Source organism: Meriones unguiculatus, chromosome 19 (assembly GCF_030254825.1).
Source record: "Meriones unguiculatus strain TT.TT164.6M chromosome 19, Bangor_MerUng_6.1, whole genome shotgun sequence".
Lineage (NCBI taxonomy): Eukaryota > Metazoa > Chordata > Mammalia > Rodentia > Muridae > Meriones > Meriones unguiculatus.
In genome coordinates, this window is record NC_083366.1 from 41,955,080 (window position 1) to 41,981,047 (window position 25,968).

General features: G+C 41.2%; 1 protein-coding gene across 1 annotated transcript in view; it reads left to right on the forward strand.

Annotated features, from left to right (window-relative positions):
* Dcdc2 (doublecortin domain containing 2) overlaps window positions 1-25,968 on the forward strand; it is a 169,695-nt gene that overhangs the window by 34,008 nt on the left and 109,719 nt on the right. The window contains exons 4-6 of the mRNA XM_021641386.2: window positions 19,316-19,392; window positions 19,517-19,648; window positions 25,295-25,441. Coding sequence (XP_021497061.1) covers window positions 19,316-19,392; window positions 19,517-19,648; window positions 25,295-25,441 — 356 coding nt within the window. The remainder of the gene's footprint in view (window positions 1-19,315; window positions 19,393-19,516; window positions 19,649-25,294; window positions 25,442-25,968) is intronic.

Consider the following 25,968-nt stretch of genomic DNA (forward strand, 5'->3'; position numbering starts at 1 on the left):
TGATTCCTGCACCCACCTGGTGGCTAACAACAATCTGTAACTTCAGTTCCAGGGTATCTGATACCTTCTTCTGGTCTCTGTAGGCATCAGGCACTTGCTGTGGTACACAGACAAACATTCAGGCAAAATACCATACACTTACAATAAAAATAAGTAAACACTAAAATATTTATTTAAAGATTTTCTTTATTACATTTTATTTATTGCATGTATGTTGCGGATTGCAGATGGATACATGCATCCCATGCCACACCTGTGGAGATCAGGAGACACCTTGAAGGCACTGGTTCTCTCCTTCCAACATCTTGGTCTTTGGCATTCAGCTCAGGTCACCTTGCTTAGTGGAAGAGTACCTTTATGCATCTTATCAGGCTCCCTTTCCTTACATTTCTGAGAGATGGTTCATAAATCCCCGAGAAGGTGTTTATATGAGCGATGAAAGGCCTGTCTAGCATTCCAAAGGAGTATATTCCTTTCAAAGGGTAAAAAGCAAAACAAAACAAAAACAAAAACAAGAAAAACCCCAGAACTGTACAAATACCTAGTTTGCCCAGAGAGCAGAGAGGAGGGAAATGTCATTTCAGCAGGCTGAATCAAGCCTCTTATTCAGTGTTAATTGCCCTGGCGGTGCATGGTGTGGGCGTGTGTGCTGATGCTGATGCGAACCTTAATCACAAAGCTAGCTGTGGCATCTGCCAGCTTTCTAGCTGACAAGGATGCCCCGCAGAGACTCAGAGACTGCGCAGGTACAGTTTCTCCTTCCTCAGGGTTCCACCCACAGAGGATGTGATGATTCCGTGGCTCTTTCCTGCATCAGCTGGCAATGTGTTGGCCTATGATGTTTTTTTTTTTTTTCTTCCTTTATTGCTTCCACATTCCTGGAATTCTACTGTACAGGGCAATTTTCATCTTACACATTCGCTTTATCTTTTCGTTTGTATTAGTATGGATATGAGTTGTTTTTTTTTTTTTTTAAATTTACTTTCTGTTTGTATGTGTGTACATGCACATACGTATGTGTCACAGTGTGCACATGGAGGTTAGAGGACAGCTTGGTGGCACAGATTTTCTTCTTCCTTCCCACGGGTTCTGAAGACGGTCTTAGGTGACCTACCTATAAGGTAGCCTTGTCCTTGGGCAGGACCACGCGTATTTGTTTTTACCTGGATTCCAGTATGTCATTATCCATTCTGTTGCTTATGCTATCCCCTCTTTGGACTCTGGTCACCTCATCAAGATGGATGTCAAGGCCCTGCTATTCTCTGAGGGCTTCCTTGCTTCTTAATCAGGGCTGCTGCAGTCTCGCTTGCAGTTTTTAGTGTTTAGTATTGAACTGGAAGCTTTCCAGGAAGCTCTCATTCCTTTGAGTTTAAGGTCGTGTTTTGAACCCATCACCTGGGCATGGGCTGTTCCTTGTTCTTGGGATGTCACTGCGGGAGGCTTCCTCAGTAGGCAGAGCTAAGAAGCAGATGAATGAGAGCATGCACACATGTGCACACAGCTGCATTATTCTACACCCATGTATCTGTATACATGTATGCAGATATGTTTTCTGGACATCTGAGTTCATCTTACACATCTAGTGATAATCGAGCACAGCAGGGCTCCTTCTGACCTGCTCCCATTCTTCATTTGTAGTTCTCTCTGCGTAAGTTCCATATGCTGAGGGCACCAGCATCTGTCTACAACAATGGAAAACCCTGCTCTCACTGTTAGCACATTAAACTGTATAATATGATGTATTGTGTACACTCAAAATAGTTACAGGATTGCTAGTCCGTACTTGTACACAGAGAGTTTTGGTAACTAAAGTATAGAATGTACATTTGGTGTTTTCTTGCGTTTAGATTTCCAGTATACAGCAAGGATCCTGTCTTCCCCGCAACTTGGATTAGCACCCCTCCCTTTTCCACTGCATTAGTGACTTTTTATTGGTGTTGCTATAACTGAATACCAGACAAGAAGCAAGTTAAGAGAAGGACTGACTTATTTTGGCTTACAGTCTGAGCACACTGTCCATCATGGGAGGCAGGCATCATAGTGGCAGAGGAAGGGAGCTGACTGCACTTTACCTGCCGTCAGGAAGACTAGACAGGAAGCAATGTCAGGCTATCAGGTTGGGGTCCCTCCTCAGCGATCCATTTCCTTCAGCCCAACTGTACCTACTAAATGTTCTGCCATATACGCTTGTGATGGACATACCACATTTAAACTTGGAACTCATCTGATTGTGTTATCAATATGTAACAGGTTTGTTTATTTTTGCTGACTGACTCAAGCATTTAGAGAAGCCTCTCCTAGTAAGGCACATTCACTCTGGAATATGAAATGGGCTGCATTTCAGTGTTTACAAGCCTAGGTGGGGATGGCCTTCCCTATATTTTTATCAGGACAGAGCAGCCTAAGAGTTGTTATGTGAGAAGTCTTAGTGGGGAGCTGGAAAGATGGCTCAGTTAAGGGCACTGGCTGCTTTTGCAGAGGACCTGGGTTTGGCTCCTAGCATCCATATGACAGTTTACAGTGGCCAGTAACTCCAGTTTCAGGGGGTTCAACACCCTCTTTTGTCCTCCATGGGCATTCCATGCATGTGGTCCACCTACATACGTAGGTAAAACTCTCATACGCATACTATAAAATAAAAAAGGAGAAAAATTAAAAAAAAAATTTAAGGAAAGAAAGCTTGTTGTTTCTTTAACTAGTAAGAGGGAGTTGGCAAACTGATAGGAGAATGTCAGGTGGCCTTAAGGCCCTAATTGCACATTGCATGGACAGTTGTTAAAGAAAATACCACTTAGAAGATAGAGCTGGTGGCTTCACTGCCCTGGCCCAGCAGGGCTGTTCCTCAACAGTTGTTTTTGACCTGAGCATTAGTTTTCATTATTTCTTCCTTGTTTCTTTTCATATTTACAAGAGCATGTTGTATAAAACTATATTTCTTCATTCATTCTAAACTTGTCAGTATTTTAGAATTTCTCATGTTAATCTTTCGGCAGTGTTCAATTACCAATACTAATACCAATGCCGATGCCATTGCTGATGCCAATGCCAGCGTCAGTGTCCATCTTCCCTTCAGAACTCCACACTTCTGGTTCCCTTTTATTTTTCTAATACTCTTTTATTTCCTCTCTAGTTTTTTTTTTTCCTCCATTACCTAACTCCAAGGGTTAGCTTCAAACCCCCTTCTTTCCTTCCTGATTCTTCCTTAGTATTTTCATTACTTTTGCTGTTGTGATCCAACTCCAAGCCAGAAGCAACCTGAGGAGACAAGGATCCATTTTGGCTCATGGTTTGGTGGGTGCAGCTCATCATGGCGGGGAAGGCATTCCGGTGGGCGTGCAGAGAAGCTGATCACACCATGTCTGCAGCCAGAACACACAGAAAGAAATAGAGTGGTGGGTCATCAGGCTTTCTCTTTTCCCCTCAAGACTGAGGAATGTTGCTCTACACATTTACCTTATGGTAGACCCTTTCCTCTAAACCACCCTCATATATACCCAGAAGTGTATCTCCTAGGTGATTTCAAACCTAGTTAAGCTGGCAATGAAGATTAGCTAACACTTGGTAAGTTCATTTCATTTCATGGTTTTCAATACTATCTATGCAATAATTACCCACAAGTCTGTGTTGCTATCCATGACTTCTTCCTAAACTTCCAGCACTCTGTTTGGATGACATGGAAGGTCTTCTGGGCATCTCAGATGATGTAAATGCAGTCATGGCTGATGGCTGGCATAGGACATTTCTTCAGAGCTTCAGAAACACATTGTCTAAGACTGTCCATTTAAAAAGGCATAGATTTATGAGTATTATTTTCCATCTTGGAATTCAAGGTATTTTCACCAGTATTGCTTGTTCCCTTTGTTTTTTGGGACAATGTGTTTCTATGTAGCCCCAGCTGTCTTAGAACTTGCTTTGTAGACCAGGCTGGCCTCAAACTCAGAGATGTGTCTGCTTCTGCCTCTTGTGGGCTGAGACTAAATGCATGTGCCACCATGCCTGGCTAACTGTTAAATAGTTAACTTGTGTGGGCATGTGTGTTCCACAGGGCGTGTGTGTGTGTGTGTGTGTGTGTGTGTGTGTGTAGGGCAACTTGGGAGTCAGTTCTTTCCTTCTACCATATGGGTCCTGGGGATTAGACTCATGTTACAAACATCTGCTGAAACATCTCATTGGCTCTTCACTGGGATTCCTATCAGAGAAATATTGCTGTTATAAAAATGTAGGAAAAGGGGTATTAACTTCAGAGACTGGATTAATCTAAACTAAAAACATGCTGAAATCATTATATTTTGCTTTTAAGGAAGAAAACACGTTTTTTTTTGACAAGTCTCATACCTACTTGCACATAGCATTACTTACACATTTAGTGGTTTTGGTTAAGGACACAGAGTATGTGTCACAACTGTTTAGAGCAGTAGAGGAGGCACCATAGACTTGACTGCACATTGTATAACACTGAACCATGCCAGGGAGAATTTCTTCTTGGATCTCAGATCCTTTTAAAATCAATGATGCTTCTCAATGCAAATTTAGTTCCTATCCCGTTTGCCTTGTGCAAGCTCTCTGCATCTGTATCCATATCCGTACCCGTATCTGTTGTATTTGTATGTGTATCTGGTATCTTTATCATTTGTATCATCTATATCTGTATCTGTCTGTATCTGGTACCTGTGTCTGTGTCTGCTTTTTCCCAGCTGAATTCTCAGCATAAAGACCAAAGCCAGGGCTGGCTAACAATGGTAGCTTTCCCTCTCGCACACACATTTCTGGATGAATAGCTTTCTTAATATTATTCTAAGCCCGAGTACAGATTGTGTACATACATGTGGCACAGGAAACCCAGTTTCTGTGAAGGTGTTTTCCAATTTTACATGTTTCCCTCCCCTGCCATGGCCATTTTCATTTGGTATTATTGTCCATACTGTGTCTCTGTATTCTTAGTGGAAATGTATATTCTGCTGCCCAGATTAGTTTGGTACCTAAACCCATTTGTGAAAACAAAACAAATCAGCCACGAATGGAGAGATAACAAGCACATTGTAGTAAGAAGGAAATGCAAATAAAAAGTACAGTCCAAAAAGGGCGTTCTTTTTAAATGCTTGGTTAGTGGCAGTTCCTGTAACTTCTGAGAGTTCTCTTGGTTAATTAGTTACTTTTTAACTTTATAGGGGTCATATTGTTCTCTTCAGCATAGCATTAGGAGGACCCACACAGACTTACTTATGAATGCCTTGACAGTATTCAAGTACTGTCTGGTTTCTCTATAAGGCAAAGTGCCCATTGAATTAATCATTTTTAGATTAAAGTAATCAGCCAGTGGTTTAACATTGCATATGAGGAGTTCCCAGGGTTAACATATCTTTCAAAATATTCCACAGAGTGTAATAAAGAGAAAATTAGACTAATGTCAATGGGTTATAATCATTAGACATGCTGGGAAATAGATTTAATTGTATCAAAATTGATTGAAGACTTACTTAGCAATATGAACATTTGTTCAGTACACACATACATTTAAAAGTGTTTCAAGCAAAGACTTAATTTTTGTAATAGGTATTTTATCTTTTAGATTGTGTGCATGTGTGTGTGAATTATGAAATGTGTGTGTTTGTGTGTATATGTATATATGTGTGTGTGCATGTTGGTTTGTGTGCGTACACAGGCATGCACTCTGTTTTATTCATGTAAAGGTCAGAGGACAACTTTTGGGAGTCAGTTCTCTTTTTTCACTGTGGGTTCCAGCTATTGAGCTCAGGTCTTTAGGCTTGTATAGAAATCACTTTTGCCCCTCTTAAGACGTCTTGTTGGCGCTCCATTTCTAAAAATTTTTATTTTATTTTATTTTTTATGAGATAGAATCTCTCCCTGATCTGGGACTCATCAAGTAGGCTAGGCTGGCTAGCCATCAGTCTCTGGGGATCCTCCTGTCTTTGCCTCACCAATTGTAGAACTATAAATGTACACAACCATAGTTGGCTTTTTAAACACCCCCATGAGCTCTGGAGAGCCAGCTCAGCTCCTCACCCAGCAATCACCCCAGCCCTGTTTTGGGCCACTTTTAAATTAAATATGACTCTTCCATCTTGCTGTGTGTCGAACAGCTTGAATTATTTACTAATTTGTTTTGAATTGTTTCTCCGCTCCAGAGAAAGGAAGACTTCCACTTAGACAATAGCAACAGACAGATGTATAAACCCACTTCATAGTGAACGTATTTGGCAGAGGAGCAACCATCTGAGTAAGAGATGCTAAACCAGCCTGACAGATGAGCTGTAGTCCATCTCCTGGGGATTGGTGCCTGTGCTGGGCACAACGCCGGGACCTGTGCAGGACTCGGGCAGAGCCAAGGTGTTTCATCAGCTCCGTCACTAATTGGAGCCTCTGGAGACATTCTAGGCACCTTGCTTGCTGTAATTAGCAACACCTTCTGTGACTAGATTCTTACCGAAGTTAGGCTAGTTGGAATTTAAAAAAAAATCACCATGGCTCAACAGTAAAATAATATTCAGTCGGGGGCTGGCTCTGCCACCACCTCTGGGATCTAGAATTTCTGTAAGCTTCAATTTTCATTTTATTTGTGTGCACAAAAAATTATATTATGAGGTCATTTAAGTATATTTGACAATAGTAGCTGAAGATCCAGGAACGTGAGTGGATTAGATATCATTGAATAAGGACAGCCTGTCTGGTAATAGAGAGAATATGTGCATCTATTCATCTTCACATAACCCAATAAAGACCTCAGTTAGACAGCTACAAGCAATGCCAGTTCTTTCTGTTACTGGCCAATTTTATCTTGACACCACTAGCAGGCTGAATGGCACACTGAGAAAGCTGGGATGAGAAATAAGGGGCTTAGGCGAAGACTTCTTTGGCTCCTGAGATGTGAGGAGGCTCACTGTGATTAGAATGTTAACCATATGGCTGGTGAAATGGCTCACTGGGTAATGGCACTTGCCACCAGGTCAAATGACCTAAGTTCCCACGTGGTAGAACAAGAGAACCACTCCCAAAGGTTGTCCTCTGGCCTCACACACCTAGTGTGGCAGCTGTGCATCCCTGCCCTGGAATAAATGAATAAGATATAATAAAAAATAAAAAAACAGAACCATGCTAATTTTGTAAGGTATATTTTAGTAATAAATGTGGATGTAGTTGAAAGCATTTTATAGAAATAGAATTTTAGAAAATAAGGGGTTGCCCTATAAAGATATTATGAAAAGCAAAGGGGACGAAGTTTTTGGTTGAGTTCTGAGGATGATTTGTGCCAAAAAACTCATCCTAATTATTGTTTAATTGAAGGGTTCTATGTCCCTTTGGACACAGTACCAGGAATGGGAACTATGATGAGGGTGCTTAGTAGGGAGAGAGAGAGAGACACACACACAGAGACAGAGAGAGAGAGAGAAAAAGAGAGAGAGAGAGTCCAATAGTTACTTAATAGAGAAGGGTATATTACATTAGTGGAAGATACATGCAGGGTGTGGCCAGAGGACATGAGATCAAATCTCTGAGTCCAAGGTTGTCACCTTCACTGGAGGCAGGGGCAGCCTCTGAAGGCTCTTGCACTGGGAGGTTGCATGGTTGGACCTGTACTGAGAGGAAAGGCAGGAAATTGTGAGAGGATTTGTGAGGTCCTAAGACTGGGTCTTGGCTGGGGGTGGGGCACAGAGGAGGAGGAGATGAAGCAACTTTGAGGAAGGTGGAGTTATGGGACCTGTCATTGAGTTTTTGTGGTGACTGTTCAGCAGTACGTTTTGTCTTTCAGCTGCTTTAGAAAAAAGTACAAGTTATCTTTGAATATGGAGTGAGACAAAACAAACTTTTATGCTACAGTGACTCAGTGAAAACTTAGTCAGTGAGATATACACATTCAGTGTCAGGAGAAAGATCTGGACAGCAGATAGATAGAAACTTTGTTGGCAGGGATACAATTATGTTTAATAGCTGTGAATTGGATAAACTTGTCCAGGAGGACATTTAGGTTAAGAAGAGAACAGGGCAGGGATGGAATCCTAGAGAGGGCCATGCTCACCTTTAATTGTGGGTCCAGAGGAGGAGGAGTTAGCATAGGAAACAGAATGGCCACAACAAAAGTGGATCAGAAACAACATACTGCTAAATTATGGTAGATTCTTTAGCTGAATAGTCTATTAGATATCTTCCCTTTGATACGATAAGCAGATCATGAGATAAAAACAGCTTGGTGTTGTAGTATTCTGCAATGCTAATATTTGATCTTAAGAAGGTTAATTTTCTGAAGTTTCAAATAACACAGTAACACCACACAAATGTATTTAATGTGTCAAATATGTGGTAGATATATTGTATTCTTTGAGGGGGCTGAGTTATGACTCTGTGGTTAAAGGCAAACTCTGCTCTTGCAGAGGGACGGAGATAGATCCCAGCACTCATATCAGACATCTTGCAACTGCCTGTCACGATGCCCCAAGGGATCAGTGCCCTCTGTGGACTCTGGTGGGCACATACCCATAGACAGGCAACACACACACACACACACACACACACACACACAAATATATATATATATATATATATATATATATACGTAATAAAAAGTACAACTCTTTAAAAAGAAATACCCAACTTTATAAGTAAATATATGTATTATCTGTGTCAATTAATTGAGAAAATGGGCATTATATATCTCCTATACTGTTTCATTGATCAAACCATTTGGATTGACTTGCTTAACATTCAGTTAGTATGTTTTCATGCTTTCCCATCTGTTCCTATCTTTATATGTAGAGTGTGTTTCTGGTTAATGGTATGCAGTTGAGTGTTATTTTCTTATGCTGTCTCTTTGATTCTGCCCCAACTGGAATTTGTAATTCATTTATATTAGTGAGTTATGGGCACAATTGGATCTGAATCTATCATATTATTACTTGCTTTTGTTTGCTTCATCTAACATTGGGTTTTGTTTGGTCTTTCCCGCTTTCTTTGGATTCATGAGGCATTTGAAATATTGAACTTTTTATCTGTATAATTGGTGTTTTGTTATGATATTTGAGATCTGAAAAATTACTTTAGTGTTTATAATATATATCCTTAACTTCAGTTGCTTTCAAATAATATTCTCTTAGGTCTTGAAGAACTTTCTAATAGTATAATTCCGTGTATCATCACTCATATTTTTGTGTTTATATTAAATAACTTGCTTCTAATAATGTATGTTAGTAATTTTGTGAATTATTGTTTTGGTTTAAAACTTTTTTCACAAAAATAAACACTATGGTTCCAATATCCTTTATTCTTTCATGTACACCCGGGCTTCTGTGTCTCTAATTATTTCCATTCTGTCTGAAAACTCCCATTACAGTTTATTTTGTTTTTGTTTTTGGAAGTATGACTCTGTTGTAAATTCTTTTGGCTTTTTTGTGTTTAAAATGTCTTTGTTACATTTCTTGTTTTTTAAATAAAATTAATGAAACTAATTTTTATGGAGCTAAATTGATTTTATTTTAATGTTTTATTTATTGTTTAATATTTTATTAAAACATTAACACCCACAGCATGCACACATGTCATGGTAGCCACAGGGCTTTGGTTCTCTTCTTTCCATGTGAGCCCCAGGCTCAGGATGCTGGGTGTGTGCAGCAAGCGTTCTTACCAGCACAGCCTCTCTCTGGCTTTGTATGCTCTTTCAAAAGCTACTTCCTCAGGCACACCCTGCTGTGTCTAGGTGGCTAAGTCTATGTAATAAATTCTTCACTTCAGGTGTTCTGGTTTATTGCTTCTAGAATTTTTATTTGTTTCTTTTTGAAGTTTAATTTACAGTCGAGATCTCTCCATGTAACATGAGTCTTGTTTGATATACCTCACCCTTTGCCGCCAAGCTGCTAATTGTATTTATAACAGTTATTTTGCCCATCTCAACATCATTGGCCATCTCTGGTTTGATTTTGTTCCTCCCACCTCTGACAACAGGCTCTCTTCCCCCTCTGTTTGAATTGTTTTGAAGTGTTTGTTGTTTAGAGGTCTCTTTGTAAGTGTTTTGTTATGTATAGAAATTGAAAATCAGATAACACTTTTCCTCAGAAGAAACTACTTTTGCCTCCCTTGTTGGGTGGATGCCGGAAAAGGGGTTGGTCAAATGGGGCAGGTCATCCCCCAGCCTAAAACTGGTTTCAGTGAAGGCTCGAGACAGTTTTACCTGCCTTCACTATATCAGTGCTTTCAAACATTACAAGGGTAAAATTAGGACTTCTCAGGGCTTGGGAATTAATCCTGATGAGATTTAGAGATGTCTCTTGACAGTTGGTCCAACTGTTAGTTTTATATGCCCTTGGAGAATCTATTACTTAGCCCCACCTCCAGCCATCCTTGCCGTGGGGCTTGTCACTGCTTCTTTGCCTTGCTCCTAGCTTCTGTTACGCTTCTGTGTTCCCGAAGACGGCTCCAGGTGAAGAAGACTTCGTTGGTGGTGTGGACGCACTACTGTGTGCTAGTCTTCTCTACAATGCCAGCCCATCCTCTGGCCAACTCTTGGCAGAAGGTTTGTCATTCTGGCCATGCAAACCATCTTAGACTTCTTCTCACTTAGATCATTCTCTCTAGAATTTAGATCATCTAGATTTCTCTGAAACTTCAGTTATTTTATGTGGCTTTAAAAATGCTTTCACGCTTCCCTTGTATTGGCAGATGCAACTTTCTCCTGTAATGTCCCTTCTAAGCAGGAGTGAGCCTGTCTCTTACATTTTTCTTATGGAGTCAAGCATCCTTGTGAAACAGTTGCTCACAGTCTCCACTTCTTGCTGTATAGTCTTTCCTTTTCAGATGTCTTTCTTCAGGCTCTGTGCCTTGAGCATTTCTAAGACAAATGGCTTATCTGTTAAGTTTAGGAATTGTTCCCAGAATGAAATATCCTCTGATGGAGGCTCTTTCCAAAGTCTTGTAAGCCCCATGGTCAGCAGCAGAGGAGGTTCAGTCTCATGCAGTGTGTACTCACTGTGCCACAGGCTTTTACCCATCCTTTATTCCATTGAAAGTAGAGGTATTGGGATAATGAATGATGATGACAACTGTTACTCTTCTTTTGGGGGTGGTTAGTGGGGATCAAGCCCAGTGCTTTATATGTTTCAGGCAAACTCTCTGCCATTGAGCTACACCCTCAGTGAATTTCTAGAGGGGGCAGAGACTCTTTGTGTAGATAGATCAGGCTTTCTCGGAATTCACTATGTAGATTAGGCTGGCCTTGGACTCACAGAGATCCACCTGCTGCTACTTTCAGAATGCTGGGAGTAAAGGCTTACCCTACCATGGCCAGCCTCTTCAATGATTTTTAAAATTTTCTTTAGGTCGATTTATACCTGGAATGTTTGTTATATTGATTGCTAGGTAAATTATTTCTCACTTTTTTGTCTTTAAACTCTTTGAAACTTTATTTTAAAGAAGATGAAAATTGATTAAATATTTTGCAAAAGACTTTGTTTCCTCTTTGATGCTGGGTGATATTTGCAAAGTAACAAAGTTTCCTCAAAGATTTTCAAAATCCCTTAAATATATACCAGCAGGCATGTAAGTTAAAACCTAGTGTGTGTTGGCCTGTATTTGGCAAATGGTTAACTTTAGAACAGTTGTTTCTCTCAATAGATCATCACTTTAGAGAGTTATAGCAAACGAAATCCTTAAACAGTGTAAGGAGTTTTTGCAGGAGGTGAGTTGTGTGAATCCATCCCACTTGCTCCCTTGGGTCCTTGGGCTGACTTTGCTTTTCTTGGTCCGGGGTTGAAAAGGTGACAAGCGCCAGTTAACAGCCCCAGGGAGCAGTGCAGGGAGTGCAGCGGCCACCGTGACAATTAGTTCACTAAGCAGCTCTTTGGGCTAACTTAGCAGGATCATTTTAACCTCTCCGCATTGATGGATAGATTAACAGATACATTTTCTGCTTAATTTAGCTAATCCATCATTTATCTAACATCTGTCTATCTATGGTCTATCAGTTATCAATCTATCATCTATTTATCAATTAGATCTATTTCTATCAGCTATCTGTCATTCCAGGCTGGTTTCCCTGCTTCACGTGCCCCACAGCTGTCTACTTTTAACTGTTGCCTACGCTTATAGCTATCATCTATCATCTGTCTCATTCATCTATGGATAGCTATCAGTGATCTGTAGACCTATCATCTAGCTATCTCTATCTATTTACCACTCATCTACCTGTTTATCATTCCCCTCCCTTCCTATTATTTGTCTTCCCTCATCTACTCTTTCATTTCCTTTACTCATGAGCAGAAATGAGGACTTACTTGGTCAAAATCATCCGCCTGTCTCTTTCTGACTCATTCTGGTACCTTACTTCTTGGTGTGTTAGGAATTTGTCCTCTTCTAGTCCTTGGATGGGGACATGTGAGCCTGTGGGGGACATCTCATACTAAACCACAGTATGTGCTATAGAGACCCAGATCTAGCCCCTCCTCCCTAGTTGTGTGTTGCTGTGACTTACTGCGCTTCTTCCTGCTCCCTCTATTCCCAGCCATGTCCTTACCAGTCTCTCATGACTGCTGCTCCACTCTGTTCTCCTCCAAGAATATTCATTCCCACAGAAAATGAGTGGTGCCCATTTGGTTTGGTCTCAGTTGCAGGTTGCCTGCTGACCTGTGTGACCTATTCCAGGTCCACAGGGTCTGAGGGGGAGTTCCTTATCCTCCAGCCTTGGTGGCACTCCACCAGAGCCAGCATTTGGATACTTCATCTCATGTAAATACTGTTTATGTCAAAGGTCAAGGGAAATTGTATATGCTAATAAGAGAACTGATACAATTATAAGACCTCTCATTACAAGAACTCCATCATCCAACACTTCTCCCCAGCTGATTTGGTTTAATTTATTTTACATTTAGATGTGATGTTATTTAAAATGCCATTTAGAAACATAACATGATAAGCTGGGTGTGGGGCACACTCATGTTACTCCAGCACTTGGGAGGTGGGGGCAGGCAGATCAGTAGTTCAAGGCCAGTCTTGGCTATACAGCAAATTTGAGGTGAACACAGGCAACGTAAGAATCTGCCTCAAAACAAGAACAACATTTTTTTTTTCAAAAGTAAATTGATTCATATGATATTCTTAAGTGATTTTTCAATTCAGGAATTATTTTGTTTTTCAGATACTTTTATTGGTCTTTTGGAAAATGACAATGCAGCTATTTAGTTATTATCACTGGGCTGGATATCATTAAGATTAGTCTTCAATTTAGGTGGTTAATCAAGAACCCTTAGAGACTATCTTTGCCATGCCTAAAATAACCATAGAGAAAATAACCAGTATTCACACAAATGCTGTGATTTTTTTTCAAGCACCAACTTTTATGTTCAGAATAAAGTTATAAAATTATTTTATAACTATGTATTTATTTCTCTAAATTACTAAAGTGAAAAAATTAGATAAGAGCTTTAAAACCATTTCTTTATATAAGTTAATTATCTTTATCTTTAATTGAACAACACAACAAGGTTTTAAACTAGCAGTGATTACGTGGTAAGGTGTACACACGGAAAACTTGCCAATGACCTAGAACATGTTGACTACACTACTGGGTAAAGCTGAGCGTAGCTAAAATAATGGAGTTGGAGATTGTAAGCCAAGTAAACACAGCGCACTTGGGTGGCAGTAAGTGCTATGGGAAGAAACAAAACAAAGGGCAGCAGAGAACCATGGACACCCCAGCAGCTGTCAGCTGAGCTGTCCGGAAGGAGGTATAGTTGTGTTCAGGAGGTGGGAGGATTGGGAGGAAGGTACTGTGAGAGACACAGAGGCAGAAAGGCCTGTCCTGCCCTTGGGTCGAGCTTTGTTCACACCTAAACTGTTATGACCTAAGAACAAGCAACCAGACTATGAAGGGATTTACTGTCTTCTAAGACTCCATAAGCCCCAGTCCTGTCTCAGATAGAACGACTTGTGTATCAAGTCCAGGTTTTTATGCAAAGGTATGAGCTTAGCAAACGAGGAGACTCTTCAGATCAGTTTAATCTTGTCATAAGCATCATTGAACTAAAGAAGTTGCTTACTGTTTATCTCAGAAGATGATCTGTTGTCATAGTTGGTTGTGTGGATAAACTTTCATATTTATGCAAATGAGTAGTAGACACTGAGACAGAACTGAAGGGACTGCTTCTGGGGAGGATCATCGAATTACGGACCTTGGTGGGGTGCAGTTCAGACAGTTGGCTTAAGTGAAGCAACTCTCCCTCCAAGTACCAGTGTGAGACAATTTCCACGGCAGATCACTAAACAGAAAAAGCAAGATGTAGGATGGGCACATCCCTGTATCACTTAGCTTAAAATCGACATGTCTGTTATATCTTTTCTAGATAATATGCAAAGACCCTCTTTGAAGGACATTGATAATTTTGGTTCCAGCCTGGTGGCTATGGAATAGGATTGGGAGGGACAGCTCCTTTTTACTGTGTATGTCTTCGGGTACTTGAATTTGTTCGGGCCTATGAATTACATAAAAACTTAAAAACTTAAAAACATCAGCACCATTACAAGTATCAGTTTAAGGATAGCAACCCGTGGGAATAAAATTGGAAAAGTTGCTACCATTAAGGAGAAAGGCAGAATTCTTCCTTAAACATGGATCGTTTCTTAGAGGAAAGGCTGCCATGCAATATCCAAGGCTAACTATTTAACCTGCAGAGTGCAGCCAATAGCCCCTTATATGCCCTCCCTAACAACTGCTGTTGCTGCTCCTCCCCCTCCTCCTCTTTTATCTTTAAACATTTCCCCTTCCTCTTCTTTTCCTCTTCCTCATTTTTACCCTTTTCCCCTCCTTCTTCCTTCTTCCTGTCTTGCCCCTCCTTCCTCTTCTTCCCCCTCCTTTTATTTTATTCCTTCTCTTTCCTTCATTTTCTTTCTTCTTCCTTATCCCCCCTTCTTCCTCCTCCTCCTTTGTTTTCCCATGGTTCTTCCCACAGTGTCTCACCCTGTAGCCCAGACTGGTTGAACTCATAGTCTTCTTGCCTCAGCCTCCTGAGAGCTGGAGCTACAGAATACACTCAGTTATGCATCTTCTTTTTTTAAATTTATTACATTTTATTCACTTTGTATCCCAGCTCTAACCCCCTCCCTCATCTCCTTCTAATCCCACTCTCCCTCCCTCATTTCCTCCCATGACCCTTTCCAAGTTCACTGATAGGGGAGGTCCTCCTCTCCTTCCATCTGACCCTAGCCTAGCAGGTCTCATCAGGATTGGCTGCATTGTCCTCCTCTGTGGCCTGGTAAGGCTGCTCCCTTATCAGGGGGAGGTGATCAAAGAGCCAGCTACTGAGTTCATGTCAGAGACAGCCCCTGTTCCCTTACTAGGGAGCCCATTTGGAGACTGAGCTGCCATGGGCTACATCTGTGCAAGGGTTCTAGTTTATCTCCATGAATGGTCCTTGGTTGGAGTATCAGTCGCAGAAAAGACCCCTGGGCCCAGATTTTTTGGTTCTGTTGTTCTCCTTGTAGAGTTTCTGTCCCCTCCAGGTCTTTCTATCTCCCCCTTCTTTCCTAAGATTCCCTGCACTCTGTCCAAAGTTTGGCTATGAGTCTTAGTATCTGCTTCGATCACCCTCTAGGTAAAGTCTTTCAGAGGCCCTCTGTGGTAGGCTCCTGTCCTGTTCCCTGTTTTCTCCTCCTTCTGATGGAATATAAACTTGTACAACCACTTTGGAAATCAATCTGACTCTTTCTCAGAAAATTAGGAATAGTGCTAACTCAAGATCCAGCTATACCACTCCTAGGCATATATCCAAAAGAGGCTCAAGTGTACAAGGACATTTGCTCAACTATGTTCATAGCAGCTTTGTTCATAATTGCCAGAATATGGAAACAACCCAGATGTCCCTCAACTGAGGAATGGATACAGAAATCCTGGTTCATTATACAGTGGAATACTACATAGCAATTAAAAACAAGGAAATCAGGAAATTTGCAGGCAAATGTATGGAACTAGAAAAGATCATCCTGAGTGAAGTATCCCAGAAGCAGAAAGACGCACATGGTATATACTCACTTATAAGTGGCTATTAGACATATAATATAGGATAAACATACTAAAATCTGTACACCTAAAGAAGCTAATCAAGAAGGAGGACCCTGGGTAAGATGATCAATCCTCATTCAGAAAGGCAAACGTTATACATCTTCTTAAATAGACAAGTTAATCAAGCTGCAGCTTTTTTATGTAGTGATGTCTATAGTAATGATACCCGAGTGAGTTATTTTGATGATGAAAAGAAATGTAGTGTGTGGAAATTAGCATAGTCCTTCTTGTGAAGTGTAATGGGTGACAGCTGTTTATATGAAAAATTGCTGTCCTTTACTTACACATTTTATTTTCAATTTTGGGGTGTTTTTATTAGTTTTTGTCAAGCTGACAAAACTAGTCATCTGGAAAGAGGGAGAAGATGCCTCCATCAGAGTGGGCTGTAATCAAGTCTGTGGGGCATTATTTTGACTAATGATTGATCTGGGAGGCTCAACCTACTGTGGATGATGCCAACTCTGAGAAAGGTGGTCCTGGATAGTGTAAAAGAGCAAGCCAAGCAAGCCAATAAGAAGCATTTCTTTATGATTTTTGCTTCAGTTTCTGCCTCCAGGTTTCTGCCCTAACTTTCCCCGGTGATGGACTGTGATAGGGAAATGTAAGCCAAATAAACCCTTTCTTCTTCGAATTGTTTTTGGTCATGGTGTTTCTAATACCAATAAAAAGCAAATTAGTATAATGGGGGACCTCACCCCTAAACCATAAGTACTGCCATTGGATTGGTATTGCTGCAGCAGCTTCAGCCACCGCCTGAGAAGGCAAATGATGGGGCATAGTGCAGTCAGGCTTTGAAGAGGAAGGGCAATTTCACTTAGAGAAATAGGGAGGACATTTTAGGCAGAGGGATGAGGAGAGCAAAGGCACAAATGGACACAGCGCATGCCTTAGGGACAGCAGCAAGCTGCTTAGGTAAAAGCACACAGCTTATGAGGAGGGCAGGGCTTCAGCAGGAGATGAGGACTGATGACATCTCATCAAGACAGAGCCTGGTTCTGGACCATGATTGAAAGATGGAAACCAGATATCAGGATATTGAAGAAAAGGTAGGGTGGAAGTTGGTGTCAAATGAAGGAGATAGATAGATAGATAGATAGATAGATAGATAGGAAGCATAGTCTTATAAAAGTTGATTCTTCTTCTGAGATGGATAGAAAGGAGAAAGGGCTGGAGAGATGGGAGAGCTGGGTTGTGGAAGAAAGGGAAGCAGAGGCCTTAATGTCTCTTGACTTCTATTTTCTTTCTTTTTAAAAAATGGTTTATTTATTTTTATTTTATGTACATTGGTGTTCTGCTTGCTTGTATGTGTGGGTGTCAGATTTTATGAAACTGGATTACAAGTAGTTTTGAGCTGCTGTTTTGAGAACCCAGGTCCTTCAGAAGAACAGCCAGTGCTCTTAACTCCTGAGTCATCTCTTCAGCCTCAGCTTCTATGTTCTTGAAGTTTTAAACAAAATGATCTGGTGTGTATATTTATCATGATAGGTAAGGCCTTAGATTATCCATTATTGTTAGTGGCTGTTTTAAAATTGTGAGTTTGGCAGTTTCTCTTTTAATCTGGATTGCACCCAAATGATTGAGACTAGATTATTATATTTGCTTAATAAACTTTATGGCATAAACAGCTGAGGAATATTACTCTATTCTTAATCCTCTACAATATCTTAGCGTAAAACCCCGAGATACTTGCATCTTAACTTTTCTCGTGTCTCCTGAACCCCTTCCGGTGGCTGAATCCCCTATTTTCTCTCTTTCTTCTCCTCTCCTGGCTGTCAGGAAGTCCAGCCCTATTCTCTGCCCTGCTCAGCAATTGACTGTTAAGCTGCTTTATTGGCACATCAGAGGACAGTTGGGGAGCAGTGTTTACATAACATTGAGAAAGGAGATTCTCAGAACAAGGCTTGCAAACAGATATGGTGGGTATAGATATCAGCATTTGAATCTTTACACAGTATGCAATAACATTATTCCTACACATTATTGTCTTGGGAAGAGTGAGTGGAAGGTTGGTCAAGCATTTCTTCTAATACTTTTTACCACGGGGCTGTGTGGTTCTAAGTGCATTGTAGACTCCAGAAGCAAAAGGAGATAGGGAGATAGGGCTGGGGATATAGGTCAGTTGATAGAATGCTTATCATGAGGCCCTGAGTTTGGTCTTCAGTATCTCATAAACTGGGTGTTCTGGCTCATGCCTGTAATGCCAGCACTTGGGAGATGGAGACAGAAGAATGAGGAAATTCAAGGCCATCCTTGGTTTTTTGGTGAGTTTGAGGGGAACCTGAAATAGAGAGCCTTTCTAAAGAGTAAAAGAGAATGGAAGGTAATCAGAGTCCCTCAGGTGTAAGAGCAGAGGGGCCAGAGTAATGACTGATAGCGTGATGTACGTAGGATGAAGGGAAGATGAGAAAGATCTCTTAGGTGGGATGAGGTGGGACTAGAGGGTTTAGCACACACAGCAGGTGTGCTAAGAATGGGGAGCGGAGATGACAAGAAATAGTCCTACAGTTGCAGGAGAGGGCACTTCAGAACTCAGGACTGTATAGGGTTATTTGATTGTAGTTTTTTTGGAAAGCATTGTTTAAAAAGTTGCCTTAATGTGTTTGGATCTTTGGCATAGATTATAATAAGTCTGTGTAGGGCTTAACAAATAATTTTTTCTTTTAGTTTTTGGAGAGCTTCTTCGAGGGCTTCTAGTTACTGAGGGAGGATGAATTTAGAGTGTGTCTAGGTGGAAAGAAAGCAAGGCTTTACCAGAGGCACTGAAGTGAGCCATTTAGATAGTTATCGACAACTACGCTGATTAAGCCAGTTAAAGGTTTTAAGTCTTTTTATCGATGGCCAGACCTAGAGTTGGCTTGTGCCTCTGAAAAGTCTGTTGGTGCCCAAGCTCAGGGATACAGAGTTTTTAAAGGCAGATCCCACAACGGTCAGAAGTTAGATTAGCATGACAGTAACCTTGAAACTTTCATTCCTGGCAGAACACAGTACTTTAGACATAACATGCCAATTATTTTTGACTTACATTTTTCTAGTTTATAAAGTTTAATTATTTTTATTAATAACCTCTGAAATCTCAAATGTATTGCCAAGGCATACCTGACCATTATGTGGAGTGGAGAACGGGCTGAGAACTTGTCTAAGCAAACACAAAATGGAGCCAGAACAAGATGGCATTACCTTAGTCACTTGAGTGTAACAAATACTGCCCAGTTTCCGCATTAGGAAGCTAGTGATTTCTTTCCCTTTGCTTTGCTTCCAAAGGTGAAGCCTGTCATCCACAGCAGGATCAATGTGTCTGCCCGCTTCAGGAAGTCGCTGCACGAGCCTTGTACAATTTTGTAAGTTGGAGCCCTTCCGATTTCAGGGTAGAATTAATTGGCTGTGTACTTTTCTTGGGGTTTGGAATTTGAATGTTATGAGCATAACTGTTAGATGTGTTGCCTCTTTTCTTTTTCCCCACAGCTTGATTGCAAATGGAGACCTCATAAGCCCAGCTTCTCGCCTCCTCATCCCCAGAAAAGCCTTAAGTCAATGGGATCACGTACTACAAATGGTCACAGAAAAAATAACTCTGCGGAGTGGGGCTGTCCACAGGTGCGTCACGTCTTTCCACAGGTGGGGTGGCTTGGGGATCCTTGAAGATGTTCCCAGACGCTCTGGAGTCACTGGTCTCTAGATTTGAAGTTTGGCAGACCCTGTTGAGCTTAATGTGCCTTAGTTTCTCTCTATGAAGACTATTACATATAATGGTATCTCAGTGGGGTTGTTTCAAATAGGCTTTGGTCTTCTGAAACACACCAGGAAACTTCACCCTCTCCTGCTGTTTCAGTGTGGAGGAATAAGCAAGCATCATACGGTTTGAAGGGAGAAGGACTTCTTGGCCTGAACCAGCTTATTTACTCTTAGTTAAGTCCTTTTCCCCAAGGATGCAACATTGTTTATTCAGTGGCTCCAACTGTCTGTCTCAGGCAAATGTATCAGATGCTAGGAAGAATAGGCAGGCTTACAGACGTGACAGGTGAGAGAGGGTAAATGAGATGATCCAAAATGAAAACCAAAAACATTTTCAGTGAAATTTAAGTGCACATTTAAACCATGGCTTAGCCTATGAAATTACCTCTTAAAATTTTTCCTACGTTTATGTATTTACTCATTTACGTGTGTTTGGGAGAGGCATTGCTACAGCACGCATGTAAAAGCCAGAGGACAACATTTGGAAGTCATTCCTGTCCTTCTACCATGTGAGTCTTGGGGTTCAAAATCAGGTTTCAGGCTTGGTAGCAAGCACCTTTAGTCACTGAGCCATCCCACTGGCCCTGAAATCATCTCTTTGTCACTTGGAGGACAAATAACATGTAGCTCTGAAGTAACACATAGATGTGCAGAATGCGTTGAGTGTATTTATAGTGTGTATGTACATGGACACGCAAATACATACTCCCATAATGTCCCCTCAGGACCTATCTCCTCTTTATTTTTCCTGATGCACCGCACCAGTGAACACGTTCTTGCCTGTTGGATGCATACACACCAGACATGCCCACACACAGACGCACACACACACACAGACAGACACGCACACGTGCATGCACCGTAAAAGTGGCTTTTATTTTTCTGATTTGTCATCTCAGAGGCTTATTGCCCCTGTCAGCTAACTTATAACCCCAGTCAGGCTGGTTTGGGAAGCTTCTAGCTTCCATACAATCTAATCAGCCTCTGAGACATACTGCTGAATAAATGCACCCTTTCTAGTTCTTTCTGAACTCTTGTTGGCTGGTTCAACTCAGCTGTTCTGTCTCAGACTCCCCTCCAAGCTGACTGATTCAATCTGGCTTCTCTCTTGGCCTCTGACTGAAATGCTCTGAGTGGCCTCATACTAACTCTAGCAGTCTGTTCTAATCTTCTGATTCCTTATTTTCTGACTCGTTCTGTCTTTATCTGCGTCTAGCTTTTTCTCTCTCCAACTTGTCTATGTAAAACTCTTCCAGTAAAACTGCCTCTGAATTCCATGAACTGAACTACCATGAACTCAGCTCCACTGCACTGCCTCTCAAGTCACTGACTCAACCAAACTGCCTAAACAGCACTTACTAGAACTCAGAGATCTGTAGGCCTCTGTCTCCTAAGTGCTGGGATTAAAGGCATGCCTGGACCTAAGCTTTTCTTTACTTGAAACTTGCTCTATACCAGGCTGGCCTTGAATTCAGAGATCTGCTTGCCTCTGTCTCCTGAGATTAAAGGCATGTCTGTATTCCAGCCTGATCACACAGACCTAGAAGGTCTTTGGATGAAATCTCTTGCCAGAACAGTCATGTTCTTAATTAAAATTCCTCCACAATGCACGTATCAAAGCACAGCCACAGCTTAGAGTAAATTCCCAAATGATTGTACCTCATGTCTTTGAGTTGAATGCATGTTTATCTTAGAGTTTTATCATCACTGAAAACTTAAGTAGAAACTGTTTTAATTGAAAATAATGCTTAATGTATGACAAAAATTCAAGTAGGACAGAAAGTGCAAATTAAAAGTATTCCTTCCACCTCAGGCCACTATCCCTTTCATGAGTAGCTTTTGCACCCTAGAACCAGAAATACTCTGCATGTACCGGTATATACAGTGAGCTTTGCCCCTCCCTCCCTTTCTTCCTTTCTTCATACTTCCCTCCTTCCTTTTCTCTCTCATTTCTTTCTTGCGTGTAGCGCGTGTGTATGTGTGAGTGTGTGAATGTGTATGTGTGTTCATGTGTCTGTGTAATACGTGACCTATGTGTGAGCACAGAAGTGAGAAGGTGTTGTGTGTCTTGCTCTGTCACTCTCCTTTTCACCTCATTGAGAGACTTTCTTTGAAGCCCGAGCTAGGCTGGCTGCCAAAAAGCCCTGGTAATCCTCTTGTCTCTGCCTGTTTCTCAGCACTAGGGTTATAGGCACCCACAAACCATTCACTCAGGAGGCAGAGACGGGGGTCTCTGGGGCGGGATGTCAGCCACCTGTGCTCCAGATTCAGTAAGAGACATTGTCTCAAAGGAATAAGATAAAGAGTGGTGCAACAGGGACCATGTGATTCCCTCTGACCTTCTTTTAAGTGTGTATATGCCAAGTGTACCACTTCACATGCTCATAACATAACACACTTACGTTGCACTCACACACAGGCGGCTTTCATCATTTCTTGATTTTTATTTTAGTTGATATACAGTACTGCCTGATGATTTCTCCTCTTCCATTCTAGATATTTTTTTTGTAATCACTTTACATTTTAAATGAATTAACTCAGTGTTCTTATGAACTAAGTAGTGTTATCATCTTTCAATAGATAAGACATATGAGACCCAGAGAGGAAAGTTACATATCCAAGATTAAGCAGACCCTGGGTAGCATGGCTGTGTGGAAAACCTAGCAGGCTGGCTGGAGCTGATACCCTTAGCTCCAACACTACTTTCAAAATAAGTGACATGTTTTACACCCCTGTCGCGGTCTTTACATATTTGTCTCAGTGGTTTTCAGCCACACTTTGTGTATTAGAGAAGTTGGGCCCTTTTTGTGTAAGTTTCAAATATGTTTTCAGTTTGCGTTTTCGTTATTTGTTTTTTATAAAAACATCTTTCCTTTGTTCATCAATTTATCACTAGCTCCAATCTTCCTGGCTCTGGGATTATAAAAATAATTTTATGTTGTTTCATCTTGTGCTTTTAACTTTTATTTAACCCTTAGATGCTTTTGGGTTTATTTTAACTTCAGTAGGGAAGTCAACATCACTAGTTATTCACAGTTTTTAAAGAACATATAGGTTTATCTTTTGACATCCACATAAATGCTGACTTCTCCAACAAATGATATAAACTACACAGACTATACAATTTCTTGTCTAAATGTATCTTCTCTTATACATGAACAAATTCTTAGGTAGAAATGAGTAGATATGCAAACACTAGTGGAAGTAAAAACACACATTTCTCACATACCTGAGTGTTTAGAGAAATTAATTTTTCTTTCTTGAAACAAGGTCTCGCTTTATATACATTTGGTTGGTTTGGAACTCAGTCTGTAGCTTCAAACTCTTGGCAAACCTCCTGTCTCTGTCTCTTGAGTGCTGTAATCTCAGGTGTCAGCTAACACATTCAACCGAGAAACTTAATTATTAAATCAATGGTAGACTTGGTGCTGTTCATTTGGAGAAGCCCACTTTTCCTTAAGAGAAGGAAAGGTAAGTCTTACATTGGTAAGTCTTTGTGTTATTCATCAGTATATTTATTTAATAGTAAAACATCAATATGTCTTTCTGTTATGCATCATAGATTAATTCACCAATAGCTTGCACAGAAACTGGTTCAACTTCTTGTTCATGACTCTTGTGCTTTGAGACAACAAAAGGAAAGAGGTCAAAAGGGCAACATTCAAGACGCATAATAAAGCCACAGGTTACTCAATACTGCAGACTAAACCAGCCAGTCTTGGCTGGGAGGTCCTGGAGTCCAGAGCTACATTACCTTTTAATTTCTAGTGTAACAATTAACAGCTGATTGGGATCTATTTTGGAGAAAAGAGGGTGAAGAATGGCTGGCTAGCTGGCTCTTGGCCAGTGGTTCTCAGCCAGGTGTGATTTTGCTTGTAGGGGACACGCATCTGTGTCTAGAGCCATTTTTGGTGAGCACAACTGGGCACAGGAACAGGTTCTCCATTCAGTGGAGAGAGACTGGGATGCTGCTGGATCCTCTACTATAGACAGGGGAGAGGGCGGGGTGCTGCTGGGTACCCTACAGTAGATAGGAGAGAGTCTGGGGTACATTGGGCACCCTATCAGGGACAGGACAAGGTCTATCTATCTATCTATCTATCTATCTATCTATCTATTTAATGATGGACTGGCTACAGTGCCTTTGCTTAGGATTGGTGGTCTTTGTGAAGTAGCTCAAGCAGAAATCTGGCTTGTGCTGGTCTTTAGACTTATGAAAAGTTAGAAATATCACATAATAAAAAGATGTTATAGCATCTACACGCTAACTAAGAACTAATACTTTTCAGGGCTTTTGTGGATTTCAGTGCTCTTCTTGGATCATATGAACTGGTCAGCTGATAGATCAATGGATCATTCCCCCCCCCCTTTGAGACAAGGTAGTAGTCCTGGCTAGCCAGTTTGGAACTCACTATGTAGCCAGGATAGCTTTGAACTCTTGATGTTCCTGCCTCAGGTTTGCTAGTGCTAGAAAATTTTTATTATTGTTATTTTCCTTACTGTGTCATATAAGAATTTGAAAATTTTTTCTAATATTATGTTGAAACCCTACCAACTACTGTCTTTTGTTTATAATCTTCAAATTTGCCTTATAGTCTTAGTTTAGTTTTCCAGTGTCCTACCTTCCTCTCTTTAAAAAACTGTGTAGGTAATTTAATCCATCTAGTAAAAGAAATCTGTGTTTCTACAATAGGTAACATATTAATTTCAGGTACAGCCGCAGTTTTACAGTAAAGGAGGCTCACGGCCCCCCCGGCTCTAGGAGGATTGTGCTCACTCTCCTGCTTAGGCATGGCTAAAAAAAGGAGACAAAAGCATGCCTGCTATGCAGTTCTGCGTCATTAGTGCTGCCTTGCCCCTGCCCCGCTTCCCTCTCACCTCTTTTTTCCTGACCCAGTTCTGTGAGTTTGGCTGTAGTACCTTGGCCAGAGGCTATCCTTAACCGGGACTGGGGCGGGAAGCTTGTTGGCTTATGACCATCCCAAGAAAATACACACCAACAGTGTGGACGAAACATCAGTCAGTCAGTCTTGAGTGGAAGCTGAGCTTGACTTAAACACCACACTGTGGGGCTGCCGAGACGGCTCCGTGAGCGAAGGCATGCACTGGCTGCATGAGCCTCAAGTCCTGAGCATGATTCTTGGGAGGAGAGAACCAACTCCTGAGTGCTGTCTTCTGGCCTCCACCACACTCACCACCTGGTCAGCACATGCCCTACCCCCAAATAATAGGAAACAAAAACACAAACCCATTCTATACAAGTGACTTCTCTCCTTTCTCCAAAACCTCCCTATGGTACCAGAAGGGGCCTCTGTGCTGCCAGGCGCATGTTCCGCCAGAGAGTGCCCAGCTCCCTGGTATGCAGGGGAATTCCTGTTGAGTCTGTGGACTTCACAGTCAGTAACTGGAAGAGTAACAGTTGAGCCATGTCAAGAACGAAGTGCATTTACTTAGTTATGATTCTGGAAGCTCCGTAAATTCTAATACTTGGTCTTGGTGTTTTGACAGGCTTTATACGTTAGAGGGAAAACTGGTTGAGAATGGGGCAGAGCTGGAGAACGGGCAGTTTTACGTGGCCGTTGGCAGAGATAAGTTCAAGAGACTACCTTACAGTGAGTTACTTTTTGACAAGTCAGCAATGAGAAGGCCTTACGGGTAAGTCTTCACCTTTGCCCTCTTACTCTCACTCTGTAGTTACTGTCTGAGGTAGCACTGGAGAGACACAGGTGTAAAGGGAGGAGGGGATCAAGAGTGTGCAGAGGGAGAAGAAAGGCCACTAACTCATGCATTCCTTCACATTTGGAACACAGAAACAGGTGTATAATTGATTGCCAGGTGTAATGATGCACACGGTATTCCCAGCGCAGAGGTAGAGGCAGGAGGGTCAGGAAGTTAAGGTCATTTTTAGCTATGTAGTGAGTTAGAGGCTAGCCTCTCTCAAAACCAAACAAAAGAGTATTTTCTGTAACCAAGTCTTATTCCTCAGTTAGACGGATGGCCTTCACAATTGAAAGCTGTTGCATAAAAAATACTGTTAGAATTTGTGAAACACTCAGCACCTTTGCATTACACCAAGTTTAAAGTAGCTACAAAGCTCCATTTTTGTGAAGAAGATAATGGATCATGAACTCTCTGTATAAACCTCACAGGCAGTTTTAGCATCTAACAGTGCAGCCAGAACA